A 20,655-nucleotide genomic window follows, 5' to 3' on the forward strand; every position below is an offset into this window, starting at 1 on the left:
ACATAAAAGGATTGTTGCGGTTGACTCCTTTCCCAAGAATGGGATGTAGGAAGAGACTATGTGAAAAAGAAACATCACACTATCCTCCCCTCCCTAAGCAACTCAAAATAGGAGATTTTTATAGTGAAGGAAAAGCTATCCCATTCTGACAGAGCCACCTGAATGGATTTGCAGTGCCCCTCGAGAATCGCTTTGCTCCTTTGGAAAATGAGGAGACCCCTGATCCAATTACTACTGGGTTAATTAGTGGCAACAATAATAGTCAACATAGAGGAAAACCTAATGGGGGGGGGGAGAGAATGGTAAATTCCCAGTCAGTTTGATAGCTGAGAGCTGCCATGATTCATCTTCTCCTCCCCTTCCCAAATCAAACGAGAACGAAGCTGAGGAACCTAACTTATACAAACCTCTGCTGTTTGGAAACGGCAAGCTACTTGTGTTTTGCAACCTTATTGCAAATACTCTGAAGATCATTTTTAACGAACTGAGGATCATTAACTCTAAACAGTGTGGCTAAACCTACTTTGGAAAGACCTTATGCCCATATCCTGGCACAAAAGGATATATCTGTGAGTTTCTGGGATCTTCAAATTAGGCAACGATTGATCCTTGAAAGAAATAACATCTGCTTAAGAGTGTTTAACTATCAAAGCCACGGCCCTTCTTGGTCCTCCTTAGATATTGCTAGGCGGCATTTGAGTATACTTTTGAAAATGAATCCCAACAATATTGACTTAGTTTCTATCCAAAACTTGGATGACCCACGTAGGTTGCTGACTCCATTGAGACTCATACTTACATTCCAATCCGAAAGAGTACCCTCCCGGTTGTTAAGGCAATCTTCAGCTCTTGGATGGAAAGAGGTCTTTCCAACACGTGTTTTTACTAATTTAAACATCGCGCCCTTGATGGAGGAATTCCCTCAGAAGCAAAACTCAAGGGAGAATGCTATATATGAATCGTCTAAGCACCCAGGGTGTACAACCTTGCATAGAGAGAAGGGGTCTCCCTCAGAACTGTTGAGGATCGATGGGCAAATAGTGAAGACACACACAGACATAGTGAGAAACTCCTATGAACAACTATATGAGACGGAACAAAGAAAATCATTGAACAACTGGATCTTCTAAAGGAGAGTCTTCTATCCTGCAGTTTACGTGGTTTAAAGACTATGACGCTCAGGGAACAAGTTATAGAAGTCACGGTTGTACCTAACAACGAATCTCTGTCTAAGGATGTGGACTTAATAGGGTCTCTGGATGCCTCTCATATTTCCAGTGCTTCACGGGAAGTTGGTGATATTTCTTCAAATATTGAATCCAATTTCCAGCCCCTTATATCGGGAAATTTAAATACTCCTGTGAATTTTCTGGATCCTCCCCAATTACAAGTTCCTTTTGAGTTGTTTCACGTAGCTAACCAAGCTGTTGAAATAGAGCTGAACCTGCTTTCTTCAAAGGTGATAGATAAGGATCTAGCTGAGGAAATTATGGGTAAATCCTGGGCTCAGGAACTCAAAGAATGCTCAATGCTTGATCCCTCCCTTACTGCTCCTTTACACAGTTTGGAACATAGCCCCTCTCCATCTGATTCCGCAGTCCAAGATCTAGCTTCCAGGAGAGTTTATCACCGTCAAAAAATGGTTTGTGTGGTCTATGATTCTTGTGAGACTCTAAAACACCTCGAAGTGATTGAATGACGCCAGGGGAGCAGGATGAATTCTCCCACACCATTAAAAATATTATCATGGAACATAATGGGTTGGGGGGAAAAACCTGATAATCCGGATTTTAAATTGTTTCTTTTTATTGCAAGAAACATGGGCTCCTTTTAAGATTCAACTTCCTGGCTATTGGTCATTTAATTTACTTGCCTTTAAATCCAATCCTATGGGACTGTATCAAGCTGGTCTGGCTGTTCTTTTTAGTCTTGTGTTTCAAACCCAGCTAATTGAGTTGCCCTCTTGCCTCAAGCTATTTTATTTAACGGAGCCACGTTTAGTGTTATTATAGTGAATGAATATCTCCCTCCCATCCTAAACAATCAGATGCTCCACTTACAATGGTCAGTGTTATCTAGTTTTCTTGAAAATATTACACCATCACACCCAGGAGCTAAAGTTATTTTAGCGGGAGATTTTAATGCAAGAGTTGGGAGAAATGAGCAAGATGTCCTTACGTCTATGGGATTAGACCCTGAATCCCTACCTTGGTTTCTCTCTATTCCGAGAAGTTCTAAAGACACTCGAATTAACTCAACTAGGAGGAATCTTATTGCTTTTTCTATCCAGTTTAATCTGATAATGACCTTAGTAGATTTAGGCAATCGGGAGAATTTACCTTTACATCACGTACAGGCAACAGTATAATAAATTATGCTTTAATAACCTCCCAATGCTTGGACTGGGTTCTTAACTTCCATGTTGAACACCATTATTGTAGTGACCACTGGCCTGTCTTCACTTCCCTTGATTATGATGGGGTTATTCAAAACTCCCCGCCCCTTACCGGGCCCCTGTCATCCCATATGGTTAGGTGTGTTTGGTCATCTTCTACTGAAATCTAAATTAGTAATACAGTAACTTACTATGATTACTCAGTAAAAATGTAAATAAATTTTATTTAATATTCAACCTTTCCTGACCTTAGCCAGGCTCAGGGCGTCTAACATACATATTAAGTAATTACACAAAAATAAGTAGCACAGACAACAATTAAAAACTTATCATTAAAAAACCCTGATGGTGATTTAAATCTAAATCATTTGCCCATGTAAGTCCTGACTACCCAATTTCACAGCTCTTTATGGGTATAGGAGGAGTGTAAATGTTGGTGCCAACAGATTTCACATAATTTTATCTCGGCTTAAATTGTATTCCGGACGGAATAGTTCAGTTTTGCAAGCTCTGTGAAATTTTGTAATATCCCACAGTCTTCTAACATCAGTAGGCAGTGCATTCCACCTTGTAGGAGCCTGTGTGTGTGTGTGTGTGTGTGTGTGTGTGTGTGTGTGTGTGTGTGTGTGTGTGTGTGTGTTTATCCCTAAACAGTGTGCATTTGAATACGTGCATGTGTATACACAAATTGTCCCAGCGTTGAAAGCTGTCAAGTGGGACAAACCCCTATAAACAACATACCCCACTGCTGAGTCTGCGCAAAAGTCACATGTTGTGTGGTGCATTTGCCGGTGGCATGAATTGCAGAGTAATGCAAGGCTACAGATAGAACCCTGCCTTTGCTGAGGCTGACAATAACTTTGTGCAAATGTAAATTGCACTGAAGACTGAAAAGATAAAAGTGGAGTATAAATCTTCTAAACACATAATCTGTGTCTATACCTGGACAAAACAGTATCATAAAATGAAGTCACATGTTCTTAAATTCTTGACCATGTTACAGTACAAACTTTCTGAAAACTCTGTTTGCCTGTAAAGTTCAATAAAAGATTCCACATTACCAAAAAGCAATTTTGCAACCATTAGCTAAATAAGAGGAATGTAGGAAGAAGGAATTACCATATATTAAATTAAGGGCTCACCACTTTAACGCCATAATCCCTTTAGAAAAGATAATTTCTATCTAACTTAATCAGCAAGAGGTCTTTATTGCCTGAAGAATTAATTGATTTAAACCTGCTATAAGGTCAGAGGTGCATGTGGCTGACCAGAGGCAGCCAATTACCACATTGTTAGTTGTGCTTATTTACCTTGACTTAACATATTGGTAGGTTACTTGACTCGGTTGGGGGAAGCAGGTGTCTCTGAATCTTTCGTGAACTTTAACCTTGTAAAGGGCATCCAGGCACTCAGACATCACAGAATATTCGTAGCAAAGATTCCGTTTAATTCATATTAATTCTTATTTTTAGTGAGCTGTTCCTTCTGGCCAATATGTGATTTTTTGGAAATTCTTGTAAAGCCAATGCCTTTGTTAATTTTTTTAAATGTTGCTGCTGTTAATCAGTTAAGACTTTTACAGCATACTGCATCAAGTATATTTTCTCCCAGTAAATTCAGCAGATGTTGTTTGCATGCAGGTAGCCTTGGGTCTTATAGTATGTCAGGCCATGATATTAGTTGCCACATCTATAGAAGTTGCACTCTCATTTAATCAGCTGACCTCATATGAGCAATAAATTTTGTCAGCTGTTATAGTGCTGCTGTAAGCCATGGGCTTTATTAATGCGAGTGTTTACATGATCAAGTGCATAGCTATTACAAAATAAATTGTTGTGAAGGATGGGGCAGGGCAAGAGCTTATACATGATCAAGGATGCTCATGTGCCATTAATGCTAATCTTTCACGCAGCTTACAGTGTTTCATTAACACTATGCTCAGTTATGAGTCCATATATATTGCTCAGTAGTAGATCACATACTTTGCATTCAGAAGGCCCTAGTTTAATTTCTAATCATCTGAAGGTTAAGTACTGCAGATAGACCATTCTCTACCAGAAGCAATGGAGAGTTGTTAACTGGTTAACATAGTAATATTTGGGTAACTGACCAATGATCTGACTTGCAGTTTCATATGCTGTTTATAGGGGTTTGTCCCACTTGACAGTAGAAGCTTCTAAGATGGGACAATTTGTGTACATGTAACCTCAACTTGTGGGTTCTGTGGGGCGGAACTTGGAAGGAGTTTGCAACAACTAAATTTTAAACAAAATGGTTTACTTTCTTTAACATATGACAGTTATCAAACATTAACATTTAACTTAACACTCCAAGGTCCTGTTCAAGTTTCATTCCAAGTCCTTCTAATTACAGTCGGATAATGCCAAGTCCATTCTTCCTGCTGCTGGTTGGCTCATGAAGACTCCAGAGGCTTGGTGAACTGGATTCAAGATGATGAAGGTCCCCAAAAGAACTCTCACCATTTACATACACAAAACCCTGAAACAATAAATTCTAGCATTTACAATATAGCAAAAATAAACATTGCAGTTACCTTAAACAAGGTGTTAAGGGCTTATAAAAATCAGTCAAGGTCCCAGCCTGGTAGCCTTGCTTCCTCCAACTTCATGAGCTTTGCAGCCTTCTGCTGCTTTCAGTCTCCACCCCTTTCTGGGTCATCCCATTCTGAACATAGGGGTTACATATACACATGCACACATTCAAATGCACACTGTTTAGGGATAAACACACACACACACACTGTATATAAACATATATATATTCTAATAATGCGCCAATTCTGCCCTTGTAGTATATTTTTATCCTTTTCTCCAAAGACCATACAATTGTTGTATCATGACAGCAATCTCGTAAAGTAGGTTACAGTGAGTGACGGCTAAAGTCACCTGGAAAGCTTCATGGCAGAATGGATAACTGATCCAGGGTCACCCACACCAACCACTCTACCATTACTCCACCACTGCCTAACATGACAAGTTGTAACATCAGCATATAGAATAACACCAATTTGTGCTATTTATTTATTTACAGGAGTGTGTTAAATATAACAGTTTCATCAGCAACATTGATGTGTACATGATGTACCCATATGTACTGCAAAATATTCTTCTGTCAGGAAGTTTTCAGGATACTCAATGTTCAATTTCAAAGTGAATAATTTTGCAGCTATATTGCGAACTGGTGAAAAAATCAACCAGGGTGGATTCTGCACGGGCTGTATACAGCGGTGTGCAGCCACTAAAAACGCCATTGTGGAGGACTTCACACAGCTGCTGCCACTGGAGCAAAGCCACAACAATGTTATTCCCCCACAACGTTTTTTTTCCAACTTGCTAAATGAGCGAGTCTTTTGAAAAACAGAGGCGTCCACGTGGTGCCACTGTTTTTCTTCCTGCGTGGCTCCATGGGTACGAAGGGAGACGCCTTCTGCCCCCAACCCCCAGGGAGTTGCCAGGGCCACGGGGGGTGGGTATCGTCTTGTCCTGACGGAGCTACGCAGGAAAGGGAAGGGACATGCTTTTTTTTAAAAAAAAAAAAGCAGCGGCGTGCCTCCATGCAGCTGCGGGCTGCAGCAGCTCCCAGGCTGCCCACACACAAGTGTGCGAATAGCCCAAGGTCTGCACCAGTGTCTCATACACCGGCTCACCACCGCTCCCCGGGCCCGTGCAGAATACACCCAAGATAAGCACTGTGTCAATTAGTGCATGATTTCTAGTTCTCAATTGAATTTTCATGGCTAGATACACCACCACTAGTATTTTTCCAGAACTGCTACAAAAAAATTGTCTGATGTCATACACTGTGCTTTCATTTCACGTAGCCCAAAATTTTTAAAATGCATTGAAATTGTGAATGCTGCACAGCAAGTGGAAAAATTGTGCCTTGCGAAAAACACATTTGTAAGATTTTTGAATGAGTCATGCAAGTTAGCAAACTACGGCCTGGCAGCAGCCACTGATGACTTAATACAAACCAACTTACATGACTCTCCAAGGTTTGGCTGCTTGCTCTTGTTCAACAGCAACTACCTTATGAAAACCAGTGTGGTGTAGCAATTAGAGCTTCAGAGTAGGACCTGGAGACTTAGGCCTTTTTCAGATGCACAGCTTACTACAGATTTTCCAAGAGTTCAAACCTTGTATCTTGGAAAAGTGTTCTGTGCAATCATTCTGCACACTTCCATTCCCTCTTGTCATTTTTTCCTGTACCACTTCAGTTGCATTTATTCCACACGCTGCTGCTAAAAACATATTAGTCGTAATGATGGTGGAATGTCATTTGTGATGCAGAAAAACAACCCCCTTTTTTTCTTTTGTGCAGGTGTTTTAGGGTTAATGCACTGTTACAAGGAAGCAGCAATTCAAAAATGTCTCAGCCTTCATTTTTACCATTGGAAACTACCCATAGAAAATGGAAACAAGCCCCCCCCCCCCCCGCTTTCTGGAGCAGGCACCATTACCTGAAGGAACAGAAACATGTAGCCCCTACCTCAGATTACACACACACATACTCACATATTTTCCAGCCAAATTACAGCTGCAGTAATGCACAAAGTTTACCTTAGCCATCCCTTGTTAATTTCCTCCCGCGTAAGCAACTTCTCTTGTCAATTTCACTCACTCCTCACATGGACACAAACTATATTTTCACCTTAACATTACATTACTAATGCAATGTGACAAGAGAAAAATTAAAATTCCCTTAGAAAATGGACGACAAGGGGAGGACAAAATGGCTGAAGATAAGGGTGGGCCACACATGGTATGGATAAGGGCCTCATGTTTGATGGAGAGGAGAAATAAAGATAGTTTCAACATGACTGCATGCTCAAGGGAAGCTGGCTCAGAAACAGATTTTAAAATGTTGTGGTAAAAGTCCTTGGGAATGCAATGGAGGAAAAATGAAGGGAAATCATTTCTGGAACCAAATAGAAGAAGAAACATGCAGAATTAAAACTAGTCTTTAATGGCAAGATAAGTTGTAAACTACTTGTGTGGAAAAGGCCTTACATTCAAATTCCCATCTTGCTGTGGAAGGTTATTGGGTGATTTTGGGGCTACCATGTATTTTCGGCCCAATCTACCTCATGGGATCATTGTGAAGATAAAAAGGAGACGAAAATAATGTCAACTGCTTTGGTCCCCACTATGAAGAAAGATAAAGTATACATGAAGTAAATAAACAATAAATACCATAAGGTTAAAGGTAGGTAAAATGTAGGAAGGAATGAAGCAGTAGAATGGAAAGAGGTAATAGTATGAGGAGAGGTGCATAAGGGAAAGTGAGGGGGCAGCCCCCCCAGGTCCTTGTGGGTTCCTCCCATGCAAGTGGGCTTGGCCCAGTGGCCAGCATCACAAAAGTTAGCCACAGTTACCAGGTAGAGGCTGTGGAGGGGAGGGGAGGGCCAGCTTAAGACACCACAGTTTCTTATTGGATATATTTATCATTTAAATTGAAATATAAGATGATACCTTTTTTGATGGCATACCTATGACAAAACTCAAATCTTGCAGTTGAATAACTACTGTACATTAATTGAGCTATAAATGTGTGAGTGATATTGTAAGCTATTAAACTGGAGTCAAATATAGTGTTTGTCATGATGATCAAAACAGGTTGCAATAGCCGACTCTAATTTGACTGAGCTTCACAATGTAGACATTTCTTCTTCCCAAAATTTGCTTACTGAATTTATAGTTGACCACTGAAACTCAAGGTAGATCACCCAATTAAAAACAATGCACTGAACAGTATAATACATACAATGAAAAGTGAAACAAAAGTAGGTTACAAAAATTATAGAGAAAATTACATTAAATTGCAATTTTACCACAAATTAACGTCAATAACTTCTAGGATTGCTATTTTAAAAACTGACACATTTGGGACTGCTGGAAATTTTGGGCTTTAAAATGTGTATTTTGGAGAAACATTTTAATAGACATGTCTGCTATCATAAACAATAGAAATATTAAACTAGCATACAACTTAATAAGCCAAATTGTCCATATTCACATCTATCATTTTAGCTTTAGATTTTAAAAAATCTCCTCAATAAGCCATCTTGTATATTCGAAGGATGGCGATTAATTTGCAACAACTAGAAGTAAGGTGACAGGAATTTCGTTTCAAGGGTATTGCTTTGCCTGTTGAAACACACTGATATTGGGCCAATGCTAATTTTGAACAGCTTTGTTAATAACGTTTTTGCATACTAATCATTAATACTAGATAGCCTATGATTAGTTCCTATGAGGAGTTTCTTTTTCAGACATTTGTATATTAATTCACACATTTCAAGTTTGCAACTTCAGTGAAGTAAAGCTTTTGGGGTCGAATCCTATAGCAATTCAGTTAATGCCTTCCTTCAGTGCAGTGAGTCTTGTTTTAGTGGGAAGGTTATTAGAACAGATCCAATGGAATGGAGCATGAAACATCTCTGTGAGAACAGTTTCAGTTATCTGAACAAAGCTTGTCATTAGCCAGTGGAATAGGACTGAAGCATCCAAGTTCAGCGAGACTTTGCCTCATTGCTATGACTGAAAGGTTTCCCACTTTTCTTGAAACACTCTCAGATTTGTTTTGAACTTTCTTCCTAACTACATGGGTTAATTTTATCAGAAGTCATCACGAGCCCTTTAAGACGGTGTTATCTTGGTACATATTTCAAAACACTGACAGATATTTTATCAGTAATTAGTATTCATATTATGTCTCAAACAATCTGTTCAAATATGAGGGAAATGAACTGGATGAACAGCTCTCCTTTCTCTCATAATTAATGGGGGGATAGGATTGCATACAAAACTGGGGACAAACAGGAGGCTGGTTTTTTTTTACTAGAATAATGTAAATGACCCACACTAGGGCTTCATCTTGTCTGTTGAGATAACTTTGGAACAAACCCTTCTTAAGAAATAAAAAAAACTTCTCTGAATAATTTCTTTCTGGATTTGTTGCTCATCTTGTCAATATGCCACATGATAGCTGGCTGGACTCCCTTGTTCAGTGGCACACATTTTTAAATAGCACATATCCCCCCCCCCCCCCGCCCAAGACCATTTGTTCTTTTTAACAAAAATATTAATTGCATTCCTTTTTTCTTCCAATTTTTGTGGGTTATATATAGCATAAAAACAGTATTTTAGACATTTTAAACAACTTAAAAATACTGAAGATGGGTGTCATGTATTATAGTTCCTCTTTGCCGCCTCCCCCTCTTCAGCTGCTAATCATAGAATTTGATTGCCAAATTATTTAAGATGCTCTTCCAATAGTTACATGTGTGAGTCTTCTCTGAGACACAGGCAGTTTATAAGGACAGATTTGGAGTTACATATGGCTTTGTCACATGCTTTGATAACCACATCTTTAAGGACAGTGTCCTTTAAAAAAACACAAAGGATTCTGCAAATAATGTACCTCCAAGAGGCTCCACTATTTCATATAATGATAGATTTCTCTTAGGCTGGGACTAGACATGTTGGGAGATGTTTGGCTGCCCCTGACTAAAACAGTCCTCCCCACGACTTTTCTACCCATCAACATTGTGCAGCATCACTATGCAATGAGTTTCTCAGGCAAATACTGTTTGTAGGGTTGCCAGACACAGTTCAAAACATATTGAGCTAAACTGGGAGCTGGCACAGACTTACAAGCTATGGCGCAGTGGAAGAGCCTCTGCTTGGTTTGTGGAAGAACTCAGGTTCAATCTCTAGCATCTCCAGTTAAAAATGGGGTGTGAAAAACCTCCGCCTGAAACCTCGGGCCTGAAACCCTCAGGCCTGAAACCTCCGCCTGAAACCTGTCAGCCTGAGTAGACAATACTGACCTTGATTGACCAAGGGCCTGACTCAGTATCACTCAGAATGTGACATCACTTCCAGCACAGACCTAGAAGTGACATAATTGCATTATGGAAGCACTGTGGAATTTACCTAAAATTCTATGGTTAAACTACGCCACCTTTTTGGTGGTGTAAGTCTGCAGCCCCAGCTGCTGGTGCAATGGGACCTACACTGTTCGTTAGCTCGGAAAGCATTTAAACTGGTCCACAGGTTCCCAACTGAAGAACAGGAAGTGGAAAGTTGTAGTCCTGCCTCCCTGAGAAGCTAGTGGGAAACACTCAGGCTTTCAAGATGCCCTCCTTATCTCAGAGCAGAAGGAACCTTCATGATAAGTCTCCAAGGTTCCGTTTTCTCATTTCTTGCAACTGCCATACTCATTAAACTTGCCAAGCCAAACATTTCTTTTTTTCCTAGACTTTTATATAAAAGGCTTGATTTTTTTTTTAAAAAAAATTACTTTTACAGTCTGATTTTAACCTGAAAATTGTTTTTGTGAGGATCATTTTAGGCTGCTAAATGTTTTGTGCTGTTTTTATTCTCTGGTTATGTTTTCAATAGTTTGTGAATTTTAATGATTTGTATGCAGTTTTATGATTTATTGTGTTTTGCTTTAAGTGTCCCCTCAACAGGTTCTCTGGAAAGGCAGGGCATAAATTTTTCAGATATATTTTTCCAGATATATAAATAGGAACACAGTATCACCCATATGCACTCTTTGGTGAAATACAAAATGTCACATTGTGGGTTCTACTTTGTGCTTGGAAAAACTTGCCAATATCTTGGTCCAGCAGGAATCCCACAGTAATCTGAACAAGACATTACACTTTGCCATTTCTAATGCTTTATTTCAGCAAATTAGATCTTTTCCTTTGTTTCCTTTTCTACATAATGGGGAGGGCAATCCATAGTTTTGAGGCAATGGCTGAAAATCCTTTTTCTTGAGTTGTTGCCTGTCTTATGTCAGATGATGGAGCCCCGCAAAGATGACTGTAATGATTGGGTGGGTTCATATGAGAGTAGACAATCTTTAAAGTATGCTGGTTCCAAGCTGTATCTGTTTGATAGATAGCAATGATTCAAGTTTAAGAAACTGTCAATCAGTGTAGAATGTATTTATTTTTCATATTTTTATACTGCCCTATCCCAGAGAATGTTAACATGTTTGCTTGTATTAGAGTATTTTTAAGTACTGTAACTGAAAATCTAATAAATTAACAAAACATTTTTAATATTTGATTCATCAGTTTTTATCCATTTTTCATAAATGTGAGATTAATGTGATATAAGAGCCAGTTCCAGATTGTTATCTCTGTTATAGGGCCCGTATTAGTTAGTAAATACCTCCTTCAAAGGTGTTGTCTGTAAGTGAGCACATTTTCAAATTCATAGATTTAAGAATGCCCCCTATAGAGGAGCTTTTCCCTGTTGATAGTTCTGGGGTATAGTCTTGGCTATTCCCTGTTTCCCAGTCCTGGGATATAAATGTGAAATGGAAAAGTTAATTTCGTAACTTTGTTTGGATATGAACCGAGATCTTTCAGATGCAGATACTTTAATGCTATCCACATGTATAGTCCTTCTATCCTTCATTTGAGCTAGGTGAGGATTAGAGTGTAACTGGCCCAAGATTATCTAGAAACATTTATGGGAGAGCATGTAGCGTTGCATAGAACAGACACCATACTAGAAGCAGAAATATGCAGAATGACCATTCTGTATATTTGGGAGATTATCTTTTATGTGCAAAAAAGAACTCTTTTGAGTCAGCATGTTTGCCTTAAATTGATGAGAATTATTGTCTATGTATAGAGTTTACAAATCCCTTCCTCCTCCCTCCTTTTTGTGAACTCTTGTGCTGGCAGATTGTCAGCAAATTTATCTGAAACGTGGCACAAAATCTTGCATTGATACCTTGAAAATATTGTGACATTGCGAAAGGTTATATTTACATATTTCTAGGCATCCCTGTTCAGTTCTCTGCTGATTTGCTTCAAGGTGATTATGCTCAAATGGACATTCATGTATTAACTTTCAGATTCAAGGTTATTAAACTGAGGTACTTTTTATGATACAACTAAATCGTTGTCAGAAATGACTTCTCCACTGGTACACTTGCCCTTTTTTCTATAAGTTAGAGACAGTTTATTACCAACCACTCGCAGCAACTGTTGAACAACAATATCAGAATCTCTCTAATACCGTTCTTCTTTTTTATTCTTTTTTTTTAGGTTGGAGAAGTTCTTTACTGTGCTGGACAGATTGCACTTATACCTTGTACTATGCAGCTCATAAGTGCTGGCATAAAAGCAGAGGCTTTGGTTTCCTTAAGCCACGTTGAAAAAGTCCTAAAAGCGATGAGCCAGAATGCTGAACTCCAACATGTACTTATGGCAAATTGTTATGTAACTGACAAGAAGTACATTTCTGTCGCTCAAGCTACATGGCAGAAGAAATTAAGAGAATTTAAAAAGGTATTTGTAATATCAATTTTCTTCTCTCTGCTTTGAAAATAACAGTTTATGAAATGTTTTCCCCTAACTTGAAGGAATATCAGAATATTCTCAGCGCACTTCACAAGGGCACAAGTAAGACTGATATAATAAGGTTTGATTGAACTGTTATGTTAGAGCTCATAAATGGCTGTGAACAATTGTAAAAAGAAAATTGCTTAATAGAAAGTTATATTCATCACCAACTTTGTCTTAATTCCCCAAAGCAACAAGTTAAAGAATCCTTTTAGAACATCCAATTCCAGCTGGAAATTTTTGAAAAATACTTAGCATTTAAAATAACTGTGTTCCTGCCCTTTTCTACACAAAGGCAGTTTATTTTGTCATCCTGCATAAGGAATTCTACACTTTTTGAATAAAAATTATGTGCATCAAAACAATTTATCTTTTTCTCAGTAAACTTCATTTTGTTCTCTCAAGATTTAGAAATAGCAAAATATCTTCAAAAGTCCATTAAATAGTACATCATGGCTTTGAATCATATCAGTCGTTGGTTAATAATGACTTTGATAATAATTATTGGTTTAGATTTAAATAGGAACAAGCCAGGGACCCATAAGTACTTGCAAGGGGCATTTCATTTCCTCCTCCTGTACTCCCCTCTTACTGGTTCTGGTGGGTTTTCCAGTCTGTGTGGCCGTGGTCTGGTGGATCTTGTTCCTAACATTTTGCCTGCATCTCTGGCTGGCATCTTCAGAGGTGTATCACAGAGGGAAGTCTGTTAACAGACTTCACTTTGTGATACACCTCTGAAGATGCCAGCCACAGATACAGGAGAAACATTAGGAACAAGATCCACCAGACCACAGCCACACAGCCCGGAAAACCCACCAGAGCCAGTTGAATCCAACCGTGAAAGCCTTCAACAATACATCCCCTCTCACTGTTTCCTCATTCTCTGCCCTGGCAGCACCCATAACATATCCTTTTTCATTCTTCCTTCTCTCCTTCCCACTCACCAGCCTTTAATCTGTCTTCCTCTCTTGTCTCTTTGCTTGCCTCTCCTTTCCCCATTTTCCTGGCATCCTGGCCCCTGCAGAAAAGTTGGAGCACCAGATGTGTGAAAATGGTGGCTGCTAGGCTTGGGACTCAAATTGGTTCTAGGTAGTGAGGACTCCAATGCAATCACCGTTCATGGTCTCATTCAGGTGTTCTGTGAGTCCTCCATCATAGAGGGCAAGACCCTTTTCCAGAACTCTTTTGGCCTTCAAGTCTACCTTTGCCCTTGCCCCTCCTCCCCGCAATGGTTTTGCTTTACAAAAGCCAGTGCTTGGAAGGCTTAGCAATATCATTGTGGTTGCCTTACCACCTCAAAAAAAGCAACTGAAAGGTCAGTGGCCATTCTTTTACCGCTACAGGTTTTGTTTCTATCACTTTAGGTAGTTTTTAATTCCTTTATTTATTTAAATTTATGTATTTATTTAGATTTCAGACTTAATTGCATACCTGGGACTTCCTTCAGAAAAATCCCCCTCTCTCTGTAGAGAAATCTTCCTCTGGCGGTCCTTAGCTTCATTTTGCAGATCTATTAATCCACATACTATGGCCCATTTTGAAATAGATATATTCTGTTTAAAACTCAAGGCAATAACTTCATGCTATTATGTTATGCACATCTTTTCACTCACAGCAGTTCCAGTTCAGCTTAGCAGTGACAGAGGCAGTGTGCCAGAGTTTAGCACTGTCAGAGTTTTGTTGCCAAATTGAAATCATGGGTAAATGTCCTTCAAGATGTTTGCCATTTTGGTCATAATGAAGCAGGATATTTAAGTCCCACAACATGATCCGAATGCATACCAGCTAATATGATCAGTTAAGCATGTTTGGCAATGGTTCTGGTTCTGTTCACTGCATGGATAGGATTTCTCTTGGGAACCCTGAACATGCCCCCTTAAGTCTCGTTGAGAAAAGGTCAAATATAATTTTATAATATTATAAACATAACTTAGGCCAGGAATGATGCCAAGGAAATACACAAATAAATATATTAAGATATTGTTGTGCTTTATGAGCAACAAGCCCACCTTACACAAAACCATTATTAGGTATATGTTACCAATACAGTTTTATTTAACAAAATTTCTCCTTTCTTCCCCAAACCAAAATAGCTAAATTTACACAAGATTTATGTCTTCTTCTCACACCTGTCCACAGTGGTCTGCTGGGTGTTGCATTCTCTCTTTCTTCCTTCCTTTTCCCCATCTAGGTTCTAGTTGTTGTCATTGTTGTATGTTTGTTAAACACAAATTTGAAAATCATTCAACTCTAGTAAACTAAATATGGATGAAATTGTTGCGTGGGAGAGAGCGCGAAGATTTCTATGAAGACCTCAGAGTCAAAAATGGCTTCTATTAAGTAGAAGAATAACCTGTGACAAAACTGCAGGAAAAATATTGTCTTATCTCAAAAATATTAAGTTAGGCTCAGAGACAGTAAATGACCTAAAATCACTGAGATCATTTCATAGTAAATGGGTATTTATACTTGGGTTTTTCCAGGTCTAACTCAGCATTCTAACTGTAGCACCATTCTGGCTTCTAGAACATCTTTTTGATTCTGTTTGCTCATGTAGAATATTAGAATCAAGTTTTTATTTTTAGGTTGAATAGGTACAGAAGCTTTTATGTGCCTAGGCTTAAAAATAGAAAAAAAAGAACCTGCAGGAAAATTAGAAGGCGTGGCAATTCTCTCAAAGGAACATTTTCACAGCTTTTCCATGTATACTTGCACGGTGATGCAAAGAAGGGCAACAAAATCCTTTGCCATGTCTCTCTAGGTATTTCAGAAAAGTTGAATCATTTTTGGTACCGGTAGGTACCAAGTTTTCTGAGACAAAAACTACTCAAGAAAGCAACATAGGACATGCTCTGGATATCTCCCAGTTGTGACTGCACATTTGGGTTTTTTTGTAATTAAGATAGCAAGTTTTAATAAATTTTACTGATATATCTGGTTTAATTGACTAGGTCCCATTCAAATTGAGTAGGGCCAAATGTAAGGAGGAAAAATGGTAACAGTGACCTTTCCTTTTAACAACGGGTGTTCTCTGTTGAACTATAAATTAGGTTATACTTCAGTCCTTTCAAAAAAGCATCTGGTTGAAGTTTTCAGAACAATCAATAGGTTTATCAGCTGAAAGACACATGATTGACCATTTTTATCAATTTGTCTGAAAATTTTCCATTTCTCAGTTTCCTCTGCAATTACCAGTTGTGTTTTAGTATATCTTCTGTTGTCACTTCAGTCTTCCAGATACTTCTCCATTTTCTTCTCTCTCTATCATTACTGCTGTTACTTGATAGCATGGGAGAGAAACCAAGGACAACAAAGAAAATTATTTCTTTGCATCCCACTTTCTAACCTTCTGATTGCTCATTCCTTTATGTTACTAGAAATTTTTCACTGCCCCATAATTTTGTTCTCTGTTACTTAGGAAGATCAATAACTGGAAAGAAAGGGGGAAGGTAACATGCACATGTGTCTTCAGTGTTTGTTTTGTCAGGAAAAGCCATAATTCCCTCTGTAATTTCTACTGTTGGTAAAAATCAGAGGAGTCCACAAACAAAACCACAATTTGGAAATATTGAGGTACTGTTGTGTCCGTTAAACAATAGCTAATTTCAATGGCAAAAGATCATCCTAAAATCATCTCAGTGAGTTCAGATTTACGGGTTGATTATTCAGGTAATTTTTGTCTCTTTTTTAAAGATAGAAAGTAATTGAACAATAGTGTTTCCATGTATACAGCTTTAGGGCATCAACTATATGTTTCACTGAAGAAAATCTGGTTTCTAAAATGAATTTTTTGCAAACATTTAAAAATATTAATTCATAATCAGCCTTCAGCCAGCTAATCTACATTATTTAAATATAGTCTGTTCGTCCTTGTGGTCGGATTGAAAAATGAATAGTTACCCTGTTGGCAACAGTCACACAGAACTCTGAATCAAGGTTTGAGAAGAAGAATTCACACTTGGGCTGCAAAGTTCACAGGAGGAAGCCCTCCTGGCTGACAATAGATCACAGAAAGAGGCCCTCCTGGCTGACAATCAAAGAATCTCATATGTTAGGCACATGAGACAGGTCTTTTTCAGTGATTACATAATTCTAGAATAGCTTCCCCAGGGAAGTATGCCTGGCTTTTTACCTTCAATCTTGAGGAGGCCATTGCAAACATCTTTATTTAGGACTCCAATTGAATAATTTAGTTTTTATTTATTGGCTGTCCTAATTGGGATTTTAAATTGCAGTCTTTTATTTGTTTGTTTTTAACTATTTTTTTAATCTACATTGTAAGCCACCTTGAGTTCTTCAAGGTAGAAATGTGGCAAATAAATAAATTAAATAAGTAGCTGAGTCTCTGAACTTTACCCATTTTTACATCTTTATTTAATCTGTATATTTGCAATGCAGAAAGTTTTTCTGTCAATCCCCACTTCCTGTACTCAGTGTTGAAAGGAAAAGGGCATTATGAGAACTATTTACTTATCTGTCATGAATCATCTAACATATGCATTTTGTTCTTTTTCATGGTTGTCACTGGTTTCCTGTCAGAATCTCTGCACCATTAACATCTGCATGACATGCAGAAATTCTGCATGTTTCCCATTGCTTGGTATGGTACCACAGCAATAGGAAAAGACGTCCCTGTTGAGTTGATCCCTGTTGTGCAGTTGCTGTTAGGCACAAAGCCTTAGTTAGTAAAAATGGTGATAACCCTAATTCCTTTCCAACATGACTGGATTCTATAAAACCATTCTGTATTTCATGACCCCCATTATTAAAGCAATATGTCTTTAAATAAAAATATGGTGCACTTTTTCACAAAATACCTAAAACTTTCTGTAATTCATTGTCTGGCTATCTTTTGTGTGAGTGTAACATTTGTAATGTTAGTGTCATCCAACATGATAATTTTACAAGCAGTTTTTTTTTCTTTTTTGCTAACTCATTCATAGGAATAATCAATAGGGAGAAAATAAACCATATGGGTTATAGTCCACTTCTTCTGGATGGGCCAGATGGCATTATTGATAGATGGAAGTACTCCAAATATTTATAGTGTAATGAAATAGCAGTGACTGGCTGCAAGAGTTCATTTTAATTCACTGAGGCATATTATTGAGTCTGGATTGAATTGTGTCATTTACTAACAGCTCTCTAAGGACATTGCAGAGGTATGTCAATCAAAGGGCATCTCTGTGAGGAACTCCCAGCAGCTTTCGCAGCTCCACCATAGCTAGGGTGTTACTGTCACTTAGTTCAAAAGCATCTCTGTTCATTGTAAAGTGAAACCTAGAAAGCTCACACCACAGTGACATTGTGCCACATGTTTTGTAAAACTAGACATTACGTGTCACAAGGGAGATGGACATGGGGAATAGTATTGAATTTTACCTAAAAGCCAGAGACCAAAATTTTTTCTTTCCTTTGTGTAATTGCCCAACTTTGATGCATTTTCTATTTTGGCATGAGAAGTCATTATCAAGCAGCCTAACTGGCCTTAAGAATCTTTCCTTTTGCAGCTCTAGAACTGCATCTAGAAGAGAAAGAAAATGTGCCACAATACATTGACTATCTCCAGCCACTCCCTAAATCCTGGTTCAGGCTCATGGAGGAAGAGAGCATTTTATTCAGAGGTGATTTTTTCATGGAGAAAGAGAGCATTTTATTCAGAGGTGATTTTTTCAGAAAAATAAACTTGGCTGATAAAACAGGAATGAGGAAATGTAGAAATAATAAGACATTTTGTAGTTAGGATGTTATCTGATGTAGTTCACAGACAGGTGCTGATAGTTTGGATAAGTACTGAGAAGACACTTTGACAGTCACTACATATTAGAATACACATTAACTTCTTGAAACAATAGTTCTTAGGTTGGAATAGTTAGAAACAAACACATAGCTTCCTCAATTTTCTCCCTTAAAACTGGTTAGGGATCACTCTTTGTACTTAAAAGCTGTTTTGTTAGAACTGGTTAGGGATCACTCTCTTCAAATAAGAGCTATTTCTCTCACACAGGCTCATTCTTGATTCTAAACAAATGCATTCCTCTCACTCCAGCTTCAACAGTCAGTTATCAACTGTTAAGTTTCTTTTAATGGTCGAAGGCCGTTTCCGCGACGAATCTACAGGAAACGGCCGGCCGGGCTAACGTTCTTGACGCCGACTCGTACGACGCTAGGACCGTCCCGCGACTGTGGACGAGGTCCTGCGTTTCAGACAGAGCCAGGCAGCCAACGCCGCAGAGTGCCGGCGCCCGGCCGACCCGGCATGTTCCCGGGCCTCCGGCGCGTCGCCAAGGCCTGGGGACAAGCCCCCCTTGCCCTGCGTGCCTGCTCCAGCGGTGCAGGGCATGGGGGCGTGTCCCCAGGCCTCGGCGACGCGCTGGAGGCCCGGGGACAAGGTAAGTGCCGGGTGCAAGGAGGGTGGGGGAGGCGTCTCGAAGCCGCTGCCGTTCGCTCGACAGCGGCTTCGAGGCGGCGTTTCCCCAACAAGAGCGCTTCCGAGCGCTCTGGGAAAACGCCGGCTTCGCGGCTGTCAGGTGGTGCTTAGGGCTACGCTGGTAGCGATGGCGCCCCAAGCTGCTCATGCCCCTGTGCGAATGGCGGCCTGGAGACGGCGTTTTTGCCGTCTCCAGGCCGCCATTAAATGCCCGCGCAGAAACGGCCTCTGTTAACTGCCATTTGTAGAATTCTCAGTGGGTGTTGGAATATCCCTGTCACTTGAGGTTCTATGCCTGGGACAACTCATCATTAGCCCTATCTTGCACTTCCAATGGATGTCAGAGAGGCTGTAAAAACCTTGGACTGGCATCTGGAGGCAGTTTTGGAGTGAATGTGGGCTAACAAACTGAAGCTTAATTCCGACAAGATGGAAGTGACCCTTTATACCAGGGGTCCCCAAACTTTTTAAACAGGGGGCCAGTTCACTGTCCCTCAGACTGTTGGAGGGCCGGACTAAAAAAAACTATGAACAAATTCCTATGCACAAATGATTGTAAAATGTTTGATTTCACCTTTCAGCCTTTCTGTCATGGTCTGTTTTTAGAACAGTGACCAAAGTATGTCAAGTACAGGGTGGGCTCCAAATATTGTTGGGGAGGCTGTGGAATACCTTCCCCTGTAAAAAAAAAAAAAGCAGAACTTTCCCAATGAAGCATTCCATCTAACCCAGAATCAGGTATCTTCCTGGGTTCTTTTCCTCCCCTAGCAGCCAGTTGCAGGTGATTCACCAGGCCTGGCTGGATGCCAATCTGGGAAGTGAGGCGGAACAGAAAGCCTGAAGGGAAGCAACACATGGAGTAGCCAAGAGGGAAGGGCGGGAGCAGGCATGCCGCCACATGTAAGGTTTCCAACTCTGGGTCAGAGAAAAGATTCATGGAGATTTGGGGGTGCAGGGAGTTTTGGGGTGGGGAGCCCACCGTCCCAAAGTAAAGTCATTTTTCTCTAGGAATTGGATCTCTGTCACCTGGAGGTCCTGGCTGTAATTCTGGGATATCTCTCCGGGCCTCCCTAGAAGGTTGGCTACTCTTACATAAGAGGTAATATCCACAAAATATGTCATCCTCCTGCCTGCTTGATCAGCAAGTGTTTAGAAAGCAGCAACTCATAGCTTGACCAGAAGAAAAAGAGAGCAGACCTGTGGGCATTGCCTTTATTTACTTGCATAGGCTGGTTGGGGAGAAAGGAGCCCAGGAGCCCAAGGGGAGCCGATCTGAAAAGCAGACTCCAGAGGCAGTGGACTATCTCCAGGGCTCTGTTTTCCCTCCAGCAGACCCAACAGTCAAAACCCACTGGAGACCCGCTTAAGCGCCTGGCCCTACCAGCTGGTCCCGCCAAGGTGGTGGGTTTGGGGATCCGCCCTGCTTTTGCTTTCAGC

At 39.8% G+C, this 20,655-nt stretch overlaps 1 protein-coding gene across 3 annotated transcripts in view; it reads left to right on the top strand.

Annotated features, from left to right (window-relative positions):
- Nucleotides 1-20,655, top strand: part of DPH6 (diphthamine biosynthesis 6) — a 273,005-nt gene that overhangs the window by 175,990 nt on the left and 76,360 nt on the right. For all 3 annotated transcript variants that reach the window (XR_007243639.1, XM_048486218.1, XM_048486219.1), the window contains exon 13: nucleotides 12,492-12,734. Coding sequence is in view for 2 of the 3 variants with exons in the window: in XM_048486218.1 (XP_048342175.1) it covers nucleotides 12,492-12,734 (243 nt within the window). In the remaining variant the exon portion in view is untranslated. The remainder of the gene's footprint in view (nucleotides 1-12,491; nucleotides 12,735-20,655) is intronic.

This window comes from Sphaerodactylus townsendi, linkage group LG02 (assembly GCF_021028975.2).
Source record: "Sphaerodactylus townsendi isolate TG3544 linkage group LG02, MPM_Stown_v2.3, whole genome shotgun sequence".
Classification (NCBI taxonomy): domain Eukaryota; kingdom Metazoa; phylum Chordata; class Lepidosauria; order Squamata; family Sphaerodactylidae; genus Sphaerodactylus; species Sphaerodactylus townsendi.